At 36.9% G+C, this 17,924-nt stretch overlaps 1 protein-coding gene across 1 annotated transcript; it reads right to left on the reverse strand.

Annotated features, from left to right (window-relative positions):
- Nucleotides 1–8,059: 8,059 nt before the first annotated feature.
- LOC131362100 (potassium voltage-gated channel subfamily A member 10) lies at nucleotides 8,060–9,828 on the reverse strand. Its single transcript, XM_058403867.1, has one exon. The coding sequence runs from the start codon at nucleotides 9,728–9,730 to the stop codon at nucleotides 8,060–8,062; it is 1,671 nt and encodes a 556-aa protein (XP_058259850.1). The 5' UTR covers nucleotides 9,731–9,828.
- Nucleotides 9,829–17,924: the final 8,096 nt, after the last annotated feature.

Below are 17,924 nucleotides of genomic sequence, written 5' to 3' on the forward strand. Positions count from 1 at the left end.
GCTGTTAGCGTATGAGGAAGTAGTAACGTGTTTTAGAGGAAGCTGTTTCGTGGTTGAACGCAGGTTTGTTTCAGCATTAAATAGTCAGCTATTTATGGCCATGCCTACGAGCACGAGAGCAACTCTCATTTTCTGTACAGGTTTTTCACTTCATTTCTAAAAGACACGTTAGATTTATTAGGCAGGTATCATTAGAATAGAAGCAGTGAATAGAAACCATTTCCTTTTTAATCAGTGCTGTCTTCTAGTCTCATCACCCTTGTCCTCTGGAATAGTTAAGAGTAAGAATAGATCAAAAGTCAAACGTTATCTCGTGTTTTTCCCCCCTGCTATAATATTATTTAATGAATGAACTTTCTTAGACACCTTTATTGATCTTTCAAGTTTAATACTAGCAAAAGTTTTGCATAATTGTCTTTTTTTTTTTTTTGGCTGTTTTTGGTTCTTCTTTCCAAGCCATGAAAAGTCATGAGTGTTAATAAATTAGAACAATTTCTATAAAATCATCACTAAACAAAACAACTGGAATACATAATGTCATTAACAGTAATAGATTTCATACAATACTAGTGCACTGATCATCTTCCACAATATAAGAAAGAAGCCTAAGGACCTTTAAAGAACTCTTTAATGGTTTTTTTTTAAACAAGGGTGTGTTTCTGATGGAAATAACAAATTAATAAGTTTGTGCACTTGACCCGTGTTTGAACAGGAGTGTAGGCCAAATGCAGGTCTACTGGGTTAGATTACATGCCTCCTCCATAGGATCTTGATGAACATCTTGGGTTTCCATGCTATACATGGTAAAGCACTTAACACATTAGATAGAAATAACATGGCTTCAGCCTCTGCATCTGAAGTTCTGTAGCATGTTTAAATCACTGACTTGTAATGCAGACGGAGCAATCTATAAAGCCAGAATGTGATGAATCCATAGTTTATTCTTTGAGACAAAAGACTTGTTTGGAAAATAGAAATGTTTAATTCAAATGTGACTTAAAATATTATTTGAAATTCATTCCAAAACAATATCATCAAGCCTATTTTTGTGTTTTTGTATTGATGTTTTAGTTTTACTTTTATAGACCTATGGGAGTTTTTTTACTTTCTCTTTGATTCGCTTATATTGTGTTCTTTTTTATTGCCTGGAAAGCATATGAAATAAGAGCAGTTTTTTTGTTATTTCCAAAAGAACAGTTTAACACCATATTGAGTTATTACATAAGTAATAACTGACCTCTGTCTCTCTTTAATTATAGTTCTGCTGCTCTCTATTGTAGGAAAACATATTTTAAGGTTACTCTAGAATCTACTGTAACATACATTTCTCTTTGAATAATCATTTACATATCCCAGCTTTCACCACCAAGTGGGGATGAGTCTGTGAACCAGTTCACAGCTGGCGGTCGCCTCTGAGGATCTCAATGTTTTCTTTAAGAGTATCACCTCAAGGCTTTTGTATTGTCACACCTTAAAGGCCTGCTCACTCAAGGCCTTTAAAACTGTAATGCAAGTTTCTTTTCACTGGACCTGGTGACTACAGTACCACCGCAGTGTGTTGTGATCTCCAATACAGCATTCCTGCTGAACACTAGTTCCGAGTCCCCTGGTCTGCTTCGGTGAATTCACAACACTATTGTCAAAAGTCATTACTTTACATTGTATTTTTACTTACAATTGTGTGCCAAAGAAACTTTTTATTCCTTTTTAAATATTTTTAGTTTGTTTTTTAAAATTTGTAAATATAGATATGGTTTATAACAAGCTTTCTGATTTATAACAAGACAAGTATAAAGCATTATTTATCTGATAAATTTATATCTGCTACTGGATATACGCTAGATTCTACACTTTACAGCCATAGCTGAAACCAAACTTACAATAAACAGTGTTGCAGCATGGCCACTAGGAGTCACTCAAAGGACATCTAGAATCATTGACAGACGCCTGAGTCATTGTTGTTACTCAACATTTCCAGCGGCAATAGTGTGTGTACGTGTGATACAATTTCACTGATCCTTCTAAGCAGACGTGTACAGTAGACTGATGACACTCTTGACTTCTGAGTTCAGGAATGACATATTTCAGGGAAAGTCCAGAATGTCTTCTGTCTTCCCAAGCACTAGGTCAGCTTGGGTCCAGGATCCTCTAAGCGATGAAGTGCTATTTTTGATTTACACTGAATATAACTGGAGATACTTTAATGAAAGAATGAAACATCTGTTATGTAAATGATGCTGGTTAAAACACCCTGTCTGGTTGACAGACTGCTGCTGTGCTGAAGAGTACTAATTACATTAAAATAGTAAAATGCCAGTTTCTGTATACAAAAACACATAGGGCAGCACAGTGGTGCCGCTTCACAGCTCCATGGTCGACCCTGAGCTCAGGTTACTGTCTGTGTGGGATTTCACTATGTCTGCATGGGTTTCCGTTGAGTTGTCTAGTGTCTTCCCACCTCCCAAAAACAAGCTGGGAAGTGGATTTGCTACACTAAATTACTCCTAATTGTGAATGCTTGTGTGGATGTGTCTGAAAGGTGCTCTGTGATGGAGTAGAATCCCATCAAGGGTGTATTCCTGCTTTACGCAAGTATTCCCAGAATAGTGAATGAGTGATATAATCTGACAGGTAAAAGGCCACACTATAGCTGCTATCTTTTCTCATCCATTTAATGTGTAACCTGGTGGCAGTTGAATGAGTCATAGATGAGCGAGTCAATAATTGAGCCAATTGCCCATATCTTCTTGAATGCAGTATATATGGGCTTTTACAGAGACTACTGATTAGACAAACTGTATAATTCCTCAGACAGGGTTTGTGACTCATAGATGTTATCACCAGGGCTGCTGTTACACATGTTCTATGAGATTATAATCATTTTCGCTAAATTTTCCCCAGAATGACAAGGGATTCAAGACAGGACTAGATATATCACAAATGTTTCTCTCTAAGGTATAATGACTAGTAATAGAAACTAAGTCATCAGATCAGTCTGGGACCATTTTGAATTATTGAACAAGACCAAAACGTCACCTAAATAATTAACAAACTGGGTGTAACACAGCTAGGTGTGGGAGAGAGAGAAGAGAGAGAAAGGGGAAACTACTAAGTGAGGCAACATTTATGAAGCAATGACTAAAGAATCTTTTGTTTTTGTTTTTGTTCCTGTTTCTCATTTCTGCTAAATAGGTGTACTTACAAGAAATCTATCCACAAGTCAAGTAAATACCTGATATTAAAATACAATATATATGTTATTATATCTCATATAACACATATTGAGGTTTGTGAAGAGTTATACTCAATACAAAAAAAGGCAAATAGCATTGGTGCATTGATAATTGCTAATGTGTAATAATATATAGATTGGGATTTTATAAGAAAAAAAAGATTAAAAAAAAAATACATTTTTTTTTTTAATTTAAGAAAAGGTCTAGCACAAAGATTAATAGAGAGAGTTAGGGAAAGTAGAGCCAGTCCCTCAGGAGATCTGTAGCTAACAGAACAGATGGAAGGCCACCCTACACACACGCACATGCACACACACTGACTGCACACTGAGTTCAGGTGGATGTCACATGCAAATCATCACACTGGCATGCTATGTCACACAGGCGTACTGTTGACACAACATCTTCAGACAGTTTCAGTGTCTCGAGGACAAAGCGTGTTGTTTGTATTTGTGATAGTTTTTTATTATAAGAGTGTTTGTTTAATTAGTGGACAGTGAATATGCACACTTCAGTTACCTCAGTAATCAGGATTGCGTGAAGGGACAAATTGCAGCACGCTCGGGTTATAAGGGTCAGTATCTTTCACTTTCTGGCTCTTGTAGATGTAATCAGTCTTTCCCCAGCCCTAGCAGGAGAGTAATGTGTTCCAGCCACAGAACTAGAAAGATCTGGCCATTCTACACACTGCAAGGCTAGAACAAAATGGCTGGCCATTAATTGTTCATAGTCACGTCTGTCTTCTTTCTGTGGCTGACCTCATGGCACACCTGACCAGTTAAGTATATGAGACAGACCATGGCTGTAGTGTATTAAACTGACTGCATGCTCTTGTGTTTTTTTTTCTCTTTTCTCCACTTTCCTAATTAGTCTTAACAGAGGCTATCAGCTCAGTGTCAAGTTCTAGAGATAAAACTCAGCACACAGTTTTCAGCAGGCAGACAGCCAAAGGATCGGCTCAGGGGCCATCACAGTGCCATTTGATCTCGTACAGTCACATACACTCGTTTTCAAGTCATTTATTTGCTATATGGAAACAATAATCATTTACACTCTGAATTCATTTGACATCATTTTCAAAAAGAAGTACATTGCAAAAAAAAATGTGGCTTTTGAACTGCTTTTTTCCTCCCTAGTGATGAACAATCATACAACCAACAAATATGTTGTTTTGCAGAAATAACACTACTCAGATATCTGTCACTCAATCCTTACCAGTCATCTTACAAAACCAGAATACCCCAACAGCATTCTCTTACATAACATATGCATACTATTAGGTTGCATTGCTGTCTCACTGTTCAATATTTTATTACCTGTGCTGCACTTTCACCTCCAGGTAACACATTCCTCATGACTAAATGTCAAACTGACTTGTATTGCTTTTAATGATCAGTTCTAACTTAATGCAATGTAATAAAAATGGTTCATTTTCATAGAACAATGATGGCTGTCTAAATTCTGTGCTCAAGTCAAACCACATTGGTAAATAATGCTAATTATACTATTATAGCATTTTTCTATTGTTTCAATTCACATCTGAAGGTCGTTGGGGCTGTCATAAATGTAACGCAAAACTTGGGTCAAATGTTCTGACTCAGCAAAATCACTCAGTCTCAGTGGCTGGAGGCTTTAGGTACGGTAGAGCCAAACATTGCGCCCGAATTAAAACTGGGTTCAGGAAGGAAAAACTGCCATGTCAGCTGCTGGCTAAGTTGGGATGTAGGTTTTCTTTTTCACTCTCACTGTGATAATTTAAGCCACTGAGAGAAAAGAGAATTTAGCTGAACTATGTAGGAATGTTACACGGAAATGAGAAACGTCGGATTTAGTTCTTACAAGCCGGGTAGGGTCTTTTTTCTTTATTATTATTATTATTATTATTATTATTATCACTATTATTATTAATTAATTAATTAAGATTTATGCTTGTTTTCCCCTGCTGATGTTCATTCTGGTATTCTGTCCACAAAGCAGCCTTTCTAATTTAAAGTCACTCTGGACCAGCTATGGCCAACTCTGACACTTAACTCTTTGAGATTACTTTACATACACAGCAGAGATACTATGTGTACTTAAAGATTAATGCTTTCTCAAAATTCACACACCTGGTCAAAGTATCTATCTCTCACCTAACAGACCCCAACTTCAATTTCAGAGTGTGTGGTTAATATCATATGTGTGTTTTCTACAGAATGTCCCAAGAAGAATTCAGTGATGAAGGGAAACCTCTGTACAATGATTGTACATGGGTTTTTGATATGAATTAAGACTCACCTTAATTTTTAATACATCTTGAATCTTGACTCATTACCCAATAAACCCTGTACCAATCAGACAATGCATATCATTCGAAAAAGGATAAAGAAAATACTATGTTTTTTCATGTCATTACATTTATGGATAATAAAAGGCACTCAGAATATCATGATTATAATATAGTGGTTCTATGATCAATTTGAAACATGCACCCCTTAATGAAATGCTCAAATCTATTACGAATTCAATGCCACAAACTATTAGCACAGCAAACTTGCTAATATGGCTAGCATCACCTCTGTCTGTAGGCATTCCAAGAGTCTTCATAGCATCTTAGGGCATTTATCAATATAGGCACACTCTAACATATGCTATGCATGCAGTGTGGTTTGTCCATAATGTTTACCATTGACACAATGGAGTATAAATTGCTAACCAATGCAACAAGTCAGAGTGCAATCTTTACACCTAAAGTGAGAGAGAATACTAAATAAATCTGTCTTTAGCCTTGCGTTTTTATGTAATGGTATTGAAAGCTATGTTTTTTTTTCCATTTAGATTTTGTGCATTTTTGCATTACTTTTTTTCAAACTCCTTTTAGTATCAGTTATTAATTATTAATGAAAAATTCCCATGAAAGTGCTGCATTGTATTGCTGTAATATGTGCATATAAATGTTACTATATGGTTTAAAAATGCTATTTAAAATGAGCAGTTGTCCAATAGTTATAAAATATGTTGCATTAATCAAAAATGCGAGTAATGACAGTGGAAAAAAGTATTTAAATCATTTGGTCACTGCATAGTTGGATGTCAGAAGCTTATTTATAACATTTCTCTTTAAATGCGCTCAGATGTTTTATTGAATGTATAACTATATATTTCATAGATGAGCCTGAAGTGAACATGTGTGCGTGTTTGTTTTTTTGTTTATGTGTGTATGTGGTGTCTCCTGAGATGGACTGCCGTCCCATCCAGGGTGTAATCCTGCCTTGCGCCCAGTGTTCACAGAAGCCTAACCAGGATGAATCGGTAACTGAGTGTAAGTGAATAAATAGCCTGATATGTTAAATTATAAGGATAATTAATATCTGGGATTCTCAGGGAACCAAAATGCATGAGGAGTATTGACTGTTGTGCTTATTGTGTGAATCCAAATGATCATTTAGTTACTGTGTTTAGTAATGCACTGTGAAATGATGTAATGTTTAGACGTAATCAGTTAGGTTAAAACGTATGAGATAAAGTACAGTTCTCTTTCTGTTGCTTTGGTTGTTTGTTTTTTTCCTAACATCATGCACAGTATCTTCATGCTCTCTGTTAACACTGACTAATTCACTTAGCTAAGTTATAATGACCCAAGGCTACAGTTAAGAGATGCTACACTTTCACCTAAATGCCTTCTAACGAAACATATTTTAGATAGTTTTTCCATGTTCTAACTAAGAGGTAGTTCTATAATCCTATAACAGAGATCACCCCATGCATGGTGTGCACTACTTGGCCATAACTCTTTTGAGTGCGCTTTTGGGTACCAGTGAAGCCATCCACTAATTTCTGTGTACTACAATGTCAGAGATCTTCAATAAATCTCAAACCCTACATGTATACAATAAATGAAATTATAGTGTTTGAGTCTACAGCACATACTACATATTGTATTGTGGCTTACACAAACCAACAGTAATAAAAAGTAAAGACATCCGTTAGATAAATACGTGCCCAATTAAAACTATGTGATCAAAATTATATGATGCGTCACTGTAATGTGAATTTTGCATTCCAGGCTACAGACCAGACTCCCAAATTTAGACATGTCTTGGTATGAATAGCAACTCCTGGATAAATGTGGGACAAATAGCAGTTGCTTCCATCATAGTGTGGGCCATCCAAATATAGTACAGTATCACAAGCTGTAGTAGGAAACCAAAGCAATAAGCCTCATATATCTCAGAGGAGACCTTTAGAAACATTGAATGATGGATGACAGTTTTCTCTACACACAGCAGTGTCAAAGGTTATGTCAGCATGAACATAAAGAAACAATGTGTTCAGCAAAGTGCAGCTTTGAGAGGAGGGGAAGAGTGCAAAATCATCAACTGAAGGGCTCTGAAAAAGAAATAACCACCTAATTTCTGATAACCAATAGCCTGTTTTGACCTAAATGCAGTCAGCTTCCTTAGAAAAAAAATTGTAAGCATCTTTACATTTTGACTCGTTGTTTTTTTCAGTGCTAATCAAACTCTAGTGCTGATAAGCTGCTCAGAAAGCGTTAAAGAGGAAATCTCCTTCATCAGCCTTTGTAATTGCACCATTGGCTCTTTGCTAGGCGGATTGACCCAAGAGGTTTTAAGGTGTAGCACAGCTGTTTCTGAGGTGTTTTCAGCAGCCTTTGGCCTGCTCTGCATTATTTCCTAAGTTTCTTGATACAACTGCACTTTCAATAGTACTGTTGATTTATGCATCGCATTAAGTACATAATGTTTAATCCAAAAAATAAGTTTTATAAGTGCACTGTTGCTCAGTTTGTATTGCTAGTAATGCTGGTTTTAGCAGCACTACATTTTTCAAGGAATGCCATTTTTTTCAGTCTGCCAGTTCCCATTACTCTTGTCCAGAGAATAGTTACTATCGTATTTATCATCAGTCTTCTGATTTGCAGCAGCCTCTGCAGCTGCATCCATCACCTGCTTCTCTGCCTGCTCTGTTTCACGATGGTAGAAATAGTTGAAATTAGAAACAATGACAGGAACAGGCAGAGCAATTGTCAGAACTCCAGCGATGGCACAGAGGATTCCTACCATCTTACCCCCCAAGGTGATTGGGCACATGTCGCCATAGCCAACTGTTGTCATGGTGACCACAGCCCACCAGAACCCCTCTGGGATGCTCACAAATTGTGTTTCAGGTTCATCAACCTCAGCAAAATAAATGGCACTGGAGAAAAGGATGACTCCAATGAACAGAAAAAAGATGAGCAAGCCAAGCTCCCTCATACTAGCCTTTAGGGTTTGCCCCAGAATCTGTAGCCCCTTGGAATGACGAGAGAGTTTGAAGATCCTGAACACTCTCACCAGTCTGATGACACGTAATGTGGCCAGAGACATATTCTGATTAGCTGCTGAGTCATGAGTGGCCATGAGCTCTGTGATTACAGTGATGAAGTACGGCATGATGGAAACAATATCAATCACATTCATGATGTTGCTGAAAAACTCACTCTTGCTGGGGCACACAACGAAGCGCACTCCTAGCTCAAAGCAGAACCAAATTATACATATAGTTTCTACAACAAAGAAAGGATCTGTAAAGGTAGATTCCAGGGTTTTGGGAGGAGGGCTTGGGGACAGAAGTGTTCCGTTAGCATCACGAGTTGAGTTAAGAACTTTATGGGGGAATTCATGATCATCGCGGAACTCTGGGAGAGTCTCTAGACAGAATATACAAATGGAGATAGTGATGACAAGAACAGACACTACGGCCACAGATCTGGCAGCGCTAGAGCTCTCCGGGTACTCAAATAAGAGCCAGAACTGACGGTAAAGCTCGCTTGTCGGCAACTGAGGTTCAGGGTCTTTGATGAAACCTTCATCCTCCCTAAATTGTTCCATCACTTCATGGCCCAGCCTGTAGAAGACAATCTCATCAGCAAAAACATCCAACGGTACATTTGCTGGTCTGCGGATCTTACCGCCAGACTGATAGAAGTACAGGATTCCATCAAAACTTGGCCGATTGCGGTCAAAAAAATACTCATTCTTCATGGGGTCAAAATAGTCGATCCTCCTTTTAGGATCCCCAAGCAGAGTATCGGGGAACTGGTTCAGGGTTTTAAGTGTCGTCTCATACATCATGCCTGAAACATTGATGACTACTCTTTGATCACCCTCTTCAAGGTTCTGCTTCTCTGCAAACAAGTCATCACAACAGTCTTTAGCCACCTTGCCTAGGAGAGCCTCGCAGGGACTGCCTTCACTGTTCATAAGTACCTTCCAGTTAGAGATGAGACTGTTACAACTTGAGGTCCCTCTCTTAGTGAGTGTTGTGGGAGAGGTTGTTGAGTTTCCAGGCCTCCTATATCTTTGCGGTGAATGTGCCGGCGAATCCAGACCACGGGTCAGCTGATTCTGCTCTGGTGTCTCTGAAGTGGGTGAAGCTGGATATCCTGAGTCACTCGGGTCTCCCAGGTTAATTCCGATATCGTCCAGGTTCTCAAAGTTTACCAGAGGAACCTCCATGGCCTCCCTGCCCTCCCAGGGGCACACCTGAGCTGCTTAACCCAGGATGAACTGCTGAGTTGAAACCACGGGCACAGGCCGCCCTGTTCTATGTATACTGCAGAGCGCAGCAAGCTAGAGGAGGATCCAGGCTTGTCCTAACTCGTTCTGCAGCAGGGAGACAAATCCCAAGATGTCGTTACCTGGTCTGTAGACAAAGACAAAGAATACAGAACAGTGGTGTCATTGCCCATAACTGGACTTCATAGTGGAGTTCAACTGAGCAAGCTCAACTGAGCAAGTCAAATTAACTTGACTCTATACAATGACATAATACAGGAATTTCTATTGTACAAAATTTGCTTTGAAGTATTTGACATTTCCATTTACAGGCTTAAAATTGATTTTTGTCGGACCGTATTCTGTACAGCTTAGCTTATTTGGTTTGCCCTCTCCTTGAAAACTCTTCAGCATTAATAAATAATGCATTCAAATAAGCCTCATGTGTATTCTCTTCGCCTGTGTCCACTCTAAAGTAAAGGTCACATTTTATAATCCTATTTCACTCACATGTCTCTCTTAGTGTACCTCATTTATCCACAACCCCCAATCCTCACCAACAAATAGGACTACCAAGCTCAGCACATGTAGCTAATCGGAGTCATCGGTCAACAAAAAGTCTCTGACAGGTACTCAGAGTAAGAAAAGCAAAAAGAGAAAAAAGAGACACGTGAAATAATTCGGGTTTAACAGTTATATCTAGTGTAATCTAAAAAAAAAAAAAAAACTCCTGGAGTGGGGTCTAATAGCAATCAATTATAAATGTAAAATCATTATTGCATCATTATTACATTTATATATCTATTGCATGCTCGTCTCATTATATCATATGTTTGTCAAATACCTGATGGACTAATACAGTATGTTATATATTATATTTTTATATTAGTATATTACACAGTATTATATACTGTATATATTCAGAATGGTCTGTGATGTGTCCGTAAGTCAAAAAGGACAAATGTGTGAACACACGTGGACTGCTACTTCTTAACTTCTACTTCTAATTCCCAGTAGAAAGTTTTGAACTCAGTCATATCACACTGAAGTTCATAAAAGACCACATGTGTTTCGGATAAAACACTTTTTTTGTTTTGACAGAATATAACAAATATCATTGTATCAGACAACCAAACAACAAACATGAAAAGAATTCCCTTCAAATTCCTTAAAATTACACACATTCACACACTTTTATAACATGGTCAATCTTAGTAACAGTATCCCATAGTGACATAGTTGATTGTATGGTAAATAGATTTATCTAAGATTGGCACCATGAAACTAGAGACAACTCAATAAAAAAAGTTTTTGGACCAAGACAATTTCAAGTGGCAACACAGGGCAGCAGCACATTTGACTCATCTCACTCTGTGTGCTCTGAACACAGAGTGAAGACTTGTATATTATAGGGTTTACTGACCAGGATAAAGTGGCTGCTGAAGCTGAATGAATATATGAATGATATTAGTTTACACAAATAAGCGATTTAAGAAAGGGTAGAACATTTTTGTTATTCATGCTCTAGACAAATGCCTTTTATAAATTAGACAAACTAATACACCTCAACATATTGTTATTACTTACTATGTAAGACAAAAACAGCTGTTATAACACTTAAATAACATAATTTATCTATAGTAGCTTTTAACTTACACTGAAATGAACACTGAGCATTTGCTCTGTCAAGACATTTGAGGTAGAGAACCATGTCAGGTTCCTTAATATCAGTCAAGCATTTTCCAGGGAGTTTACTGGAGACAGGTAACCAAAGCCTAAACAAAGGATTTAAACAGCTAGGCTTCTTAAAACTTGACACCGTGAAACCAGCAGCAGCTAAAGAGAAAAGCCATTGGCACCATGACAACTCAAGTGGCAACACTGGACAGTAATACATCTGACACCTCTCACCTTCGCTCCGTGTGATATTCCACTGACCCTATTAGTATACAGCAGGGACTGTCCTTTCCACTATAGTAGTCAGAGGACCGAGTTACACTGACACTGGAGCTTTGTGTGGCCATGCATTTTTTTTTTTATATCATCAAAATATATCTTAGTTTTGCTGTTAGCAAAAAAGCACATTCAGTAATTGCTGGTGTAAGATTTCACAGATACAACATTCAGGAAAACAAACATGTATAACAATAAAATAAACAAACTTTTTTTTTTTTTTGTGACTCTACCTCCCATGTCTTTAGATATTTTCCTGCCAATCAGGAACATACATTTTTCAGGTCCTCCTATACTACAGATGTTGTAAATAATCAAAAATATTAACAAACTTTAAATACATAATAGCTCTAATTAGTCTATTTATTAATAGTCACACATAGAACAAATTTCAATGAGCTAAATGTGATACAAAGCAAACAATTCACCTTTTCCTTCCAGACTTTTTAAGCACCGTTAAACTTTTGACATACATTAAACTTTTCCCAAACAATCATTTAACTTTTTTTCTGGGTATTTTAAAGGTAATGGCTACCGGTGAAAATGAGGAAACTGGGGAAGTTAATTATTGTGCTTAATTATTTGTTCCTTAACTTGAAAAAAAGTCAATTTTACCAGTGCTAAACACTTACAAAATATAACAAACGGCATTGAAAACGTGTTAATGATGATGAAAGTGACCTATAATGTATGTCAAAATTTAAGGTTGCAGTCAAATTATGTTATAAATTTAGTTTATCATACATGCTGAGAACAGTTCCTTTTTAAAAAAAATATACAAAAAATTATTTTGTTATTGGCAAGATCATCACTCGGACCAGTAGAGTGAAATCAGAAAGTTAAAAACACAAAACCTTAACCACTGCTACTGTTGCCTTTTATATTAACTGCACTTATTTAGAATGAAAGTTATTATTGTGGAAAAAACATCTGTTAATCTGTGTATATTTATAGAATGTTTTGTCTTTTTGACACTGATTGTTTTTCACGCTTCTTGTATGGTCAGAGAGGGTTAAATTTCACACATTCAGCTTGTCTGCCCAGTGAACATCATTTCTTGCCAAACTGCGGATTTTTAATATCTTCATGTAGTTTGTACGCATAGTCATAATCATAGTTTACACTACTCATAGTTTAGTTTATTTTGTACAACATCTGTTTTTTGGAATGTATTATTATTTATTGTTTTTTTTCCTGAATTCTCTTGCATTCTTTTACTTTCTTGCATTTCTGTTCCTGCTTTAATGCAGACTATTTATATTTATATAATGTACAAATAATATTATGTTATGTATAAAACCTTATATAAAGCTAAAGAAAATACTCGTTAGTAGAAAGCTGTAAATGTATAGTTTTCAATAGGGTTCAATACATTTACAGAAATTGCATTGGAGTTTACTACTTGGAGCTGGTTTAACATCGATGAGACAGAGAGGAAGATGACATGAGCATCTGTCGTTATTCTGCAGCATTTTGTCTAGAAAAACGCATGCATGGATGATATCTAAGCCCACTGCAGTGGATGTGTGTGCGCAGTTTGGGGAACATCAATCATAAAATGGTAGGAAAGGTTCCCTGGATACACCACAAGGATAAACCCATTGTTTTACACTGGGCACATCTGGATTATTTGCTGACTCCACACTCATTGCAGTACTGTGGAGGACAGAAAGTGCTTTGTATGGTGTTAGGTCATCTCTTGAAAACATTCCATCCTGGAACACTATTTTATTTTAAATTATTATAATTGCCACAAAAGGATAGTTTTGTAGTTAAAACAAGCAAAAAGAAACTAAAAAAAAATAATTAACTGTCAATTTTAAGAAGAACAGTTTCTGTTTTTATTTCTTTTGGTTTACATATACATTTCATGACATAATGGATATATGTAATATGTAGCTTGTTTTAATTTAAACATCATACATTTAGCTTATAAATCTGCAAGCACTGAGTCTGATATGAAGTCCAAATTCAAATTCAGTCCCAATGACATTCATCTTTGCACACTAACTGAAAGTATCCATGCAGGACAATATATATATATATATTTATTTCTTTGAATATTTTTGGAATATTAAACATTATGTACTACATTATAAGAATGTCTTTAATTTACATGGCTTCTATGATAGTAGTAGTGCCAGGATATGGACCTCTCAAGCAAAATATTTATACGTCACTGCACTAAATTAAATTTAGCCCATCTTAAGCTAATTTTATTAACTATCCAAAGTATTTTAGCATGCGCAAAGAGTATCCACCAAGACTTAACTTTAGTAAATAGTCACTCACTAGTCATCACTCTAAACAGCTCCAAAACTTTGCCAAAACACACACACTTTAACACTCTCCACTAGAAAGGAGTCAGCGAGATACTCACCAGGCTGTCCTCTGATCTTAGAGTATCTATATTGAGCTCTTAGCTCCGGGTGGCATGGGGGTCTCTCGCTCTCTCTCTCTCTCTCTCTCTCTCTCTCTCTCTCTCTCTCTCCTATTCTTCCTTTTGGTCTGCCTTACAATCAGATCCCTGCAGCCCCAGGATCAGTTAAACCTCTCCTGCAGTAATCTTATAGGTCCTGAGTAACCTGAGATTCAGGGCTTCCATCAGTCATCAACCAGACACACTCACACCCACCCACAAGAACACACACACACACGCACACACAGAGAGAACGCATAGTCTTACCTTCTTAATCATACTTTGTCTGAAAGTTGGTAAGTGAGGAGATCACTTGGTGCCTCCCCCCGTGTCTTTGTGTCTGTTTCGGTCAGGCCAAGAGGATCTTAATGAACAAGATGAGAAGCCTCAATACAGAAGTCAGCTCGCTCCTGAGACTCAGTGGGAGGACAGAGAGGACTGAGAGACCTGAGCTCCTGCAGAGTAAGCAAGCAATGTAACATCTCCAGGTTGCACACACACACACACACACATTCATCTAAGCCACACCACCCCATATTTGCTTCAAACCCCACCTCCATTCTCAACCCAGGGGATCTGACTCTGCACCCAACATCACTGTCAGACACACACGCGCACACTTACATCTGCAGCAGTGCTCAGCAGCTACTAGAATACAGCCCGGGGCTTTAAATTGCTTAGTCTGTGCAGTGCCATTCATTTTAAGTGAGTTAAGACCAGAAGGAGTCATTAGCTAATGCTTCTCTCAGCTTCTTGCCCAGAAATCAGCATTCCTAAGGAAAAATGAATTTTCTGATATTCCCAACAAGGCTTTTGCCATTTAATATTGTCTAAATCTTCACATGATAAATGTTTTGTGAGTGTTTGTTTTGTTGTGTGTTTTATTCAGGTCACAGAAATGCTGAGTTGTATAAAGTAAATCTCTTATAAAGTGAACAGACCCTGAAAGTCACCCAAATATTGATTAGCAATATGTGGATGAGAAGGTACTTTATAGATGTTAGAATGTATCAGATGGATAGCTGTTATTAAAGCTTTAGAAAACATCTGGAGATGGAATTGAACTATAATCAGAGATTTATTCACTGTGTACATTTTGTACTTTAATCAAATGTGTTTTGTCATTTGTCAATTCAATTTACTGCAGTTGAGTAGCAGTGTTGTGCTACCATAAACATTGTCAAGCTACTTGGAATAATGTGTAATGTCATGACAGCATGTACTTTTACAATCTATGACCCTTAATGTATTTATCTTTAACTCAATAGTATATAAATTATATATTATATATAAATTATTAGAAATATAAATTCTGTTGAAAGAAAATGAATTGTCATGACATAACTTGTTAAATTCACGATAACATCAGAAAGTTCTAGTCATATATTTGTCATAATATACTGTATATATTGACAAAGAAAACCATACACCCTCTTCATTCTGCAAAGCATACACAAAGTATGTTAACACCAGTTACAGGTATTAGCATGTGACAGATCCCTGTCAGTTCTTCCTGAAATCTTACCTTCACTGCTGCTTTAGGAAGCCTGATCTAAGATTCAGCTCAGCTTTTCTCACACGTGCTTTGACAACTAGCATCTCGGTATCTGGAGTTTATCCAAAGAGCCACTTACAAAAGTGTTGCATTAAAAAAAAAAGGATTTACTTCCATTCTTAAGAAGTTACATCACTGCTACATCTAACTTTTCTCTGGAGAATAAAAGTTGCACCTGCTGAATGAACTAAAAATCCTCATACAACAAAACATATTTTGAGTCAAATAATAAAGCTACTAATTTTTAAGCACATTTATGTACCTCTTGAAGAAATACATGGAAAGGGGAGTTTATTGCACTCAGGTTGAATTCCTTTTAGACAATAGCTGCTGTATTCATTTACTTTAACATTTACCACATTTAGCAGACTTTCATATTCACAGGAGTCCTTGTGCTGGTGCAAATAGGCCATGGTCTAAGAATATCATAAGGCTAAAACCCTGTTACAAAAGAAGTTAGTATGTAAGTTAGTACAACAAATAGTACAATATAATAAAAAAAACATGCTCTGTAAATTTAATAATAGTTGAAGTGTTTAATGAATCTGTATTTACAGATTCAGATGCAATTTCCTCTGCCCTTTTCTTGCCATATTATTAATTTTATACTAAAAACTACTGTTAAATTAAAATTATAAAGCTGTAATTGACTTAGGACTCAAATGATGTTCCCTGTGCCTTTTCTCTCAGTAGTGTAGCTATTTATATTGTAGTAAAACTACCATTAAAATACAATTATGAAGCTATAATTGACTTTATAAGCAGGCTTTGTGTGTGATTGGAACATAAACTGAGTGTAAACATAACACAGTGTTGGGGTTTTTTTTTTGGATAAAAACACGTTAAAGACTGAATGATTTAAAGGCAGAACATTGGAACAGATTGTGGTAAGGCTTTGATGAACAGCCAGATTTGTTCTTCATTAAACAAACAGAAGCTGGCTGCAGACACACTGCAGCATCACTCCAATTAGTAAGATTGCTTTGCAGGCTTTTGATGGTCCACTCCCTTCAATGGTATTTATTATTATTATTATTTATTACAATTACAATAAATATGGTCCTATGGATGTGTGGAAAAATTCTGATGATAAATAGTCTAGTATATGCATATGTCTATATATCTGTTTACCTGTTTGTCTGTCTGTAACTGCTTTATCCTTATCATGAGTGCATCCAGATCCTATTCCAGGAACACTAGGTGTGAGACAGATACACATTCACACAGTTTTTCACACCTAGATGCAACGGAGTATGGCTAATCCATGTAACTGCATGTTTTTGGGAGGTAAACATGAGGAAAACAATATGGACAATGAGTTCACACTGTGAACTAAGCTAATGGTCAAGAATTTGTTTTCAAAACTATATGAAGACACTTTGACAGGATTTGAACATGTGATCTGCTATTTCACACAAAGCCTTAACCACAGAGCCATTGTTTCAGTGCAGTCTATCAGTGGAATTGCATATCATATGGGACAACACGGTGCACTAATTGTAGCCTTACAGCAACAGGGTCCCCAATTCCATTCTGAGCTCAGGTTAGCAAAGTGTGAATGTGTCTTTGTATAGATGACTGGAATCCCAACCTTGGTACATATGCTCACTGGTCAATTTAGTAGGCGTACCTGTACCCTTGGTCATTCTTGCAATTATCCAATCAACCAAACATGTCACAGCACTGCAATGATGCATCACCTGGTCTTTTTCCTGTCCAATTTTGGTGAACCTGTGTCCACTGTAGCCTCATATTTCTGATCTTGGCTGACGGGAATGGAACCTGATTTGTGCATTCTGAGATGCTTTTCTGCCCACCACACTTATGAAGAAGAGTTACTTTAAACGTAATGATGCAATGGCTGAAACCAGTCTTCCAGTTGTCCTCTGACCTCTCTCATCAACAAGTCAAATGGACCACTCTGTCTAAATTCTAGAGACTGCTGTGTTTAAAAATCAAGTCAGTTCATCTGGTTCCATCAACCCTTCGAAGGTCAGTTCCAAAACTCAAATGCTAATGTCTGATGTAAAAACTAACTTGACTTGATCTGTATAACTGAATGTTTTGCACATGTTTGGCTGATTAGATAATTGCATGAATTAGCAGGTGTACAAGTATTCCTAATGAAATGGTCAATAAGACGAATAACTGGTAGCTGTTTGGCATGGTTTGAGACTGGTTGTTCTCTGAGTATAAAGAGTCAGTACAATAAATCAATACAATGTTAT

Source organism: Hemibagrus wyckioides, linkage group LG11 (genome assembly GCF_019097595.1).
Source record: "Hemibagrus wyckioides isolate EC202008001 linkage group LG11, SWU_Hwy_1.0, whole genome shotgun sequence".
Lineage (NCBI taxonomy): Eukaryota > Metazoa > Chordata > Actinopteri > Siluriformes > Bagridae > Hemibagrus > Hemibagrus wyckioides.

What these genes read in the sequence shown, in the direction of transcription:
- LOC131362100 (XM_058403867.1), bottom strand. Translation starts at nt 9,730, where the DNA reads ATGGAGGTTCCTCTGGTAAACTTTGAGAACCTGGACGATATCGGAATT.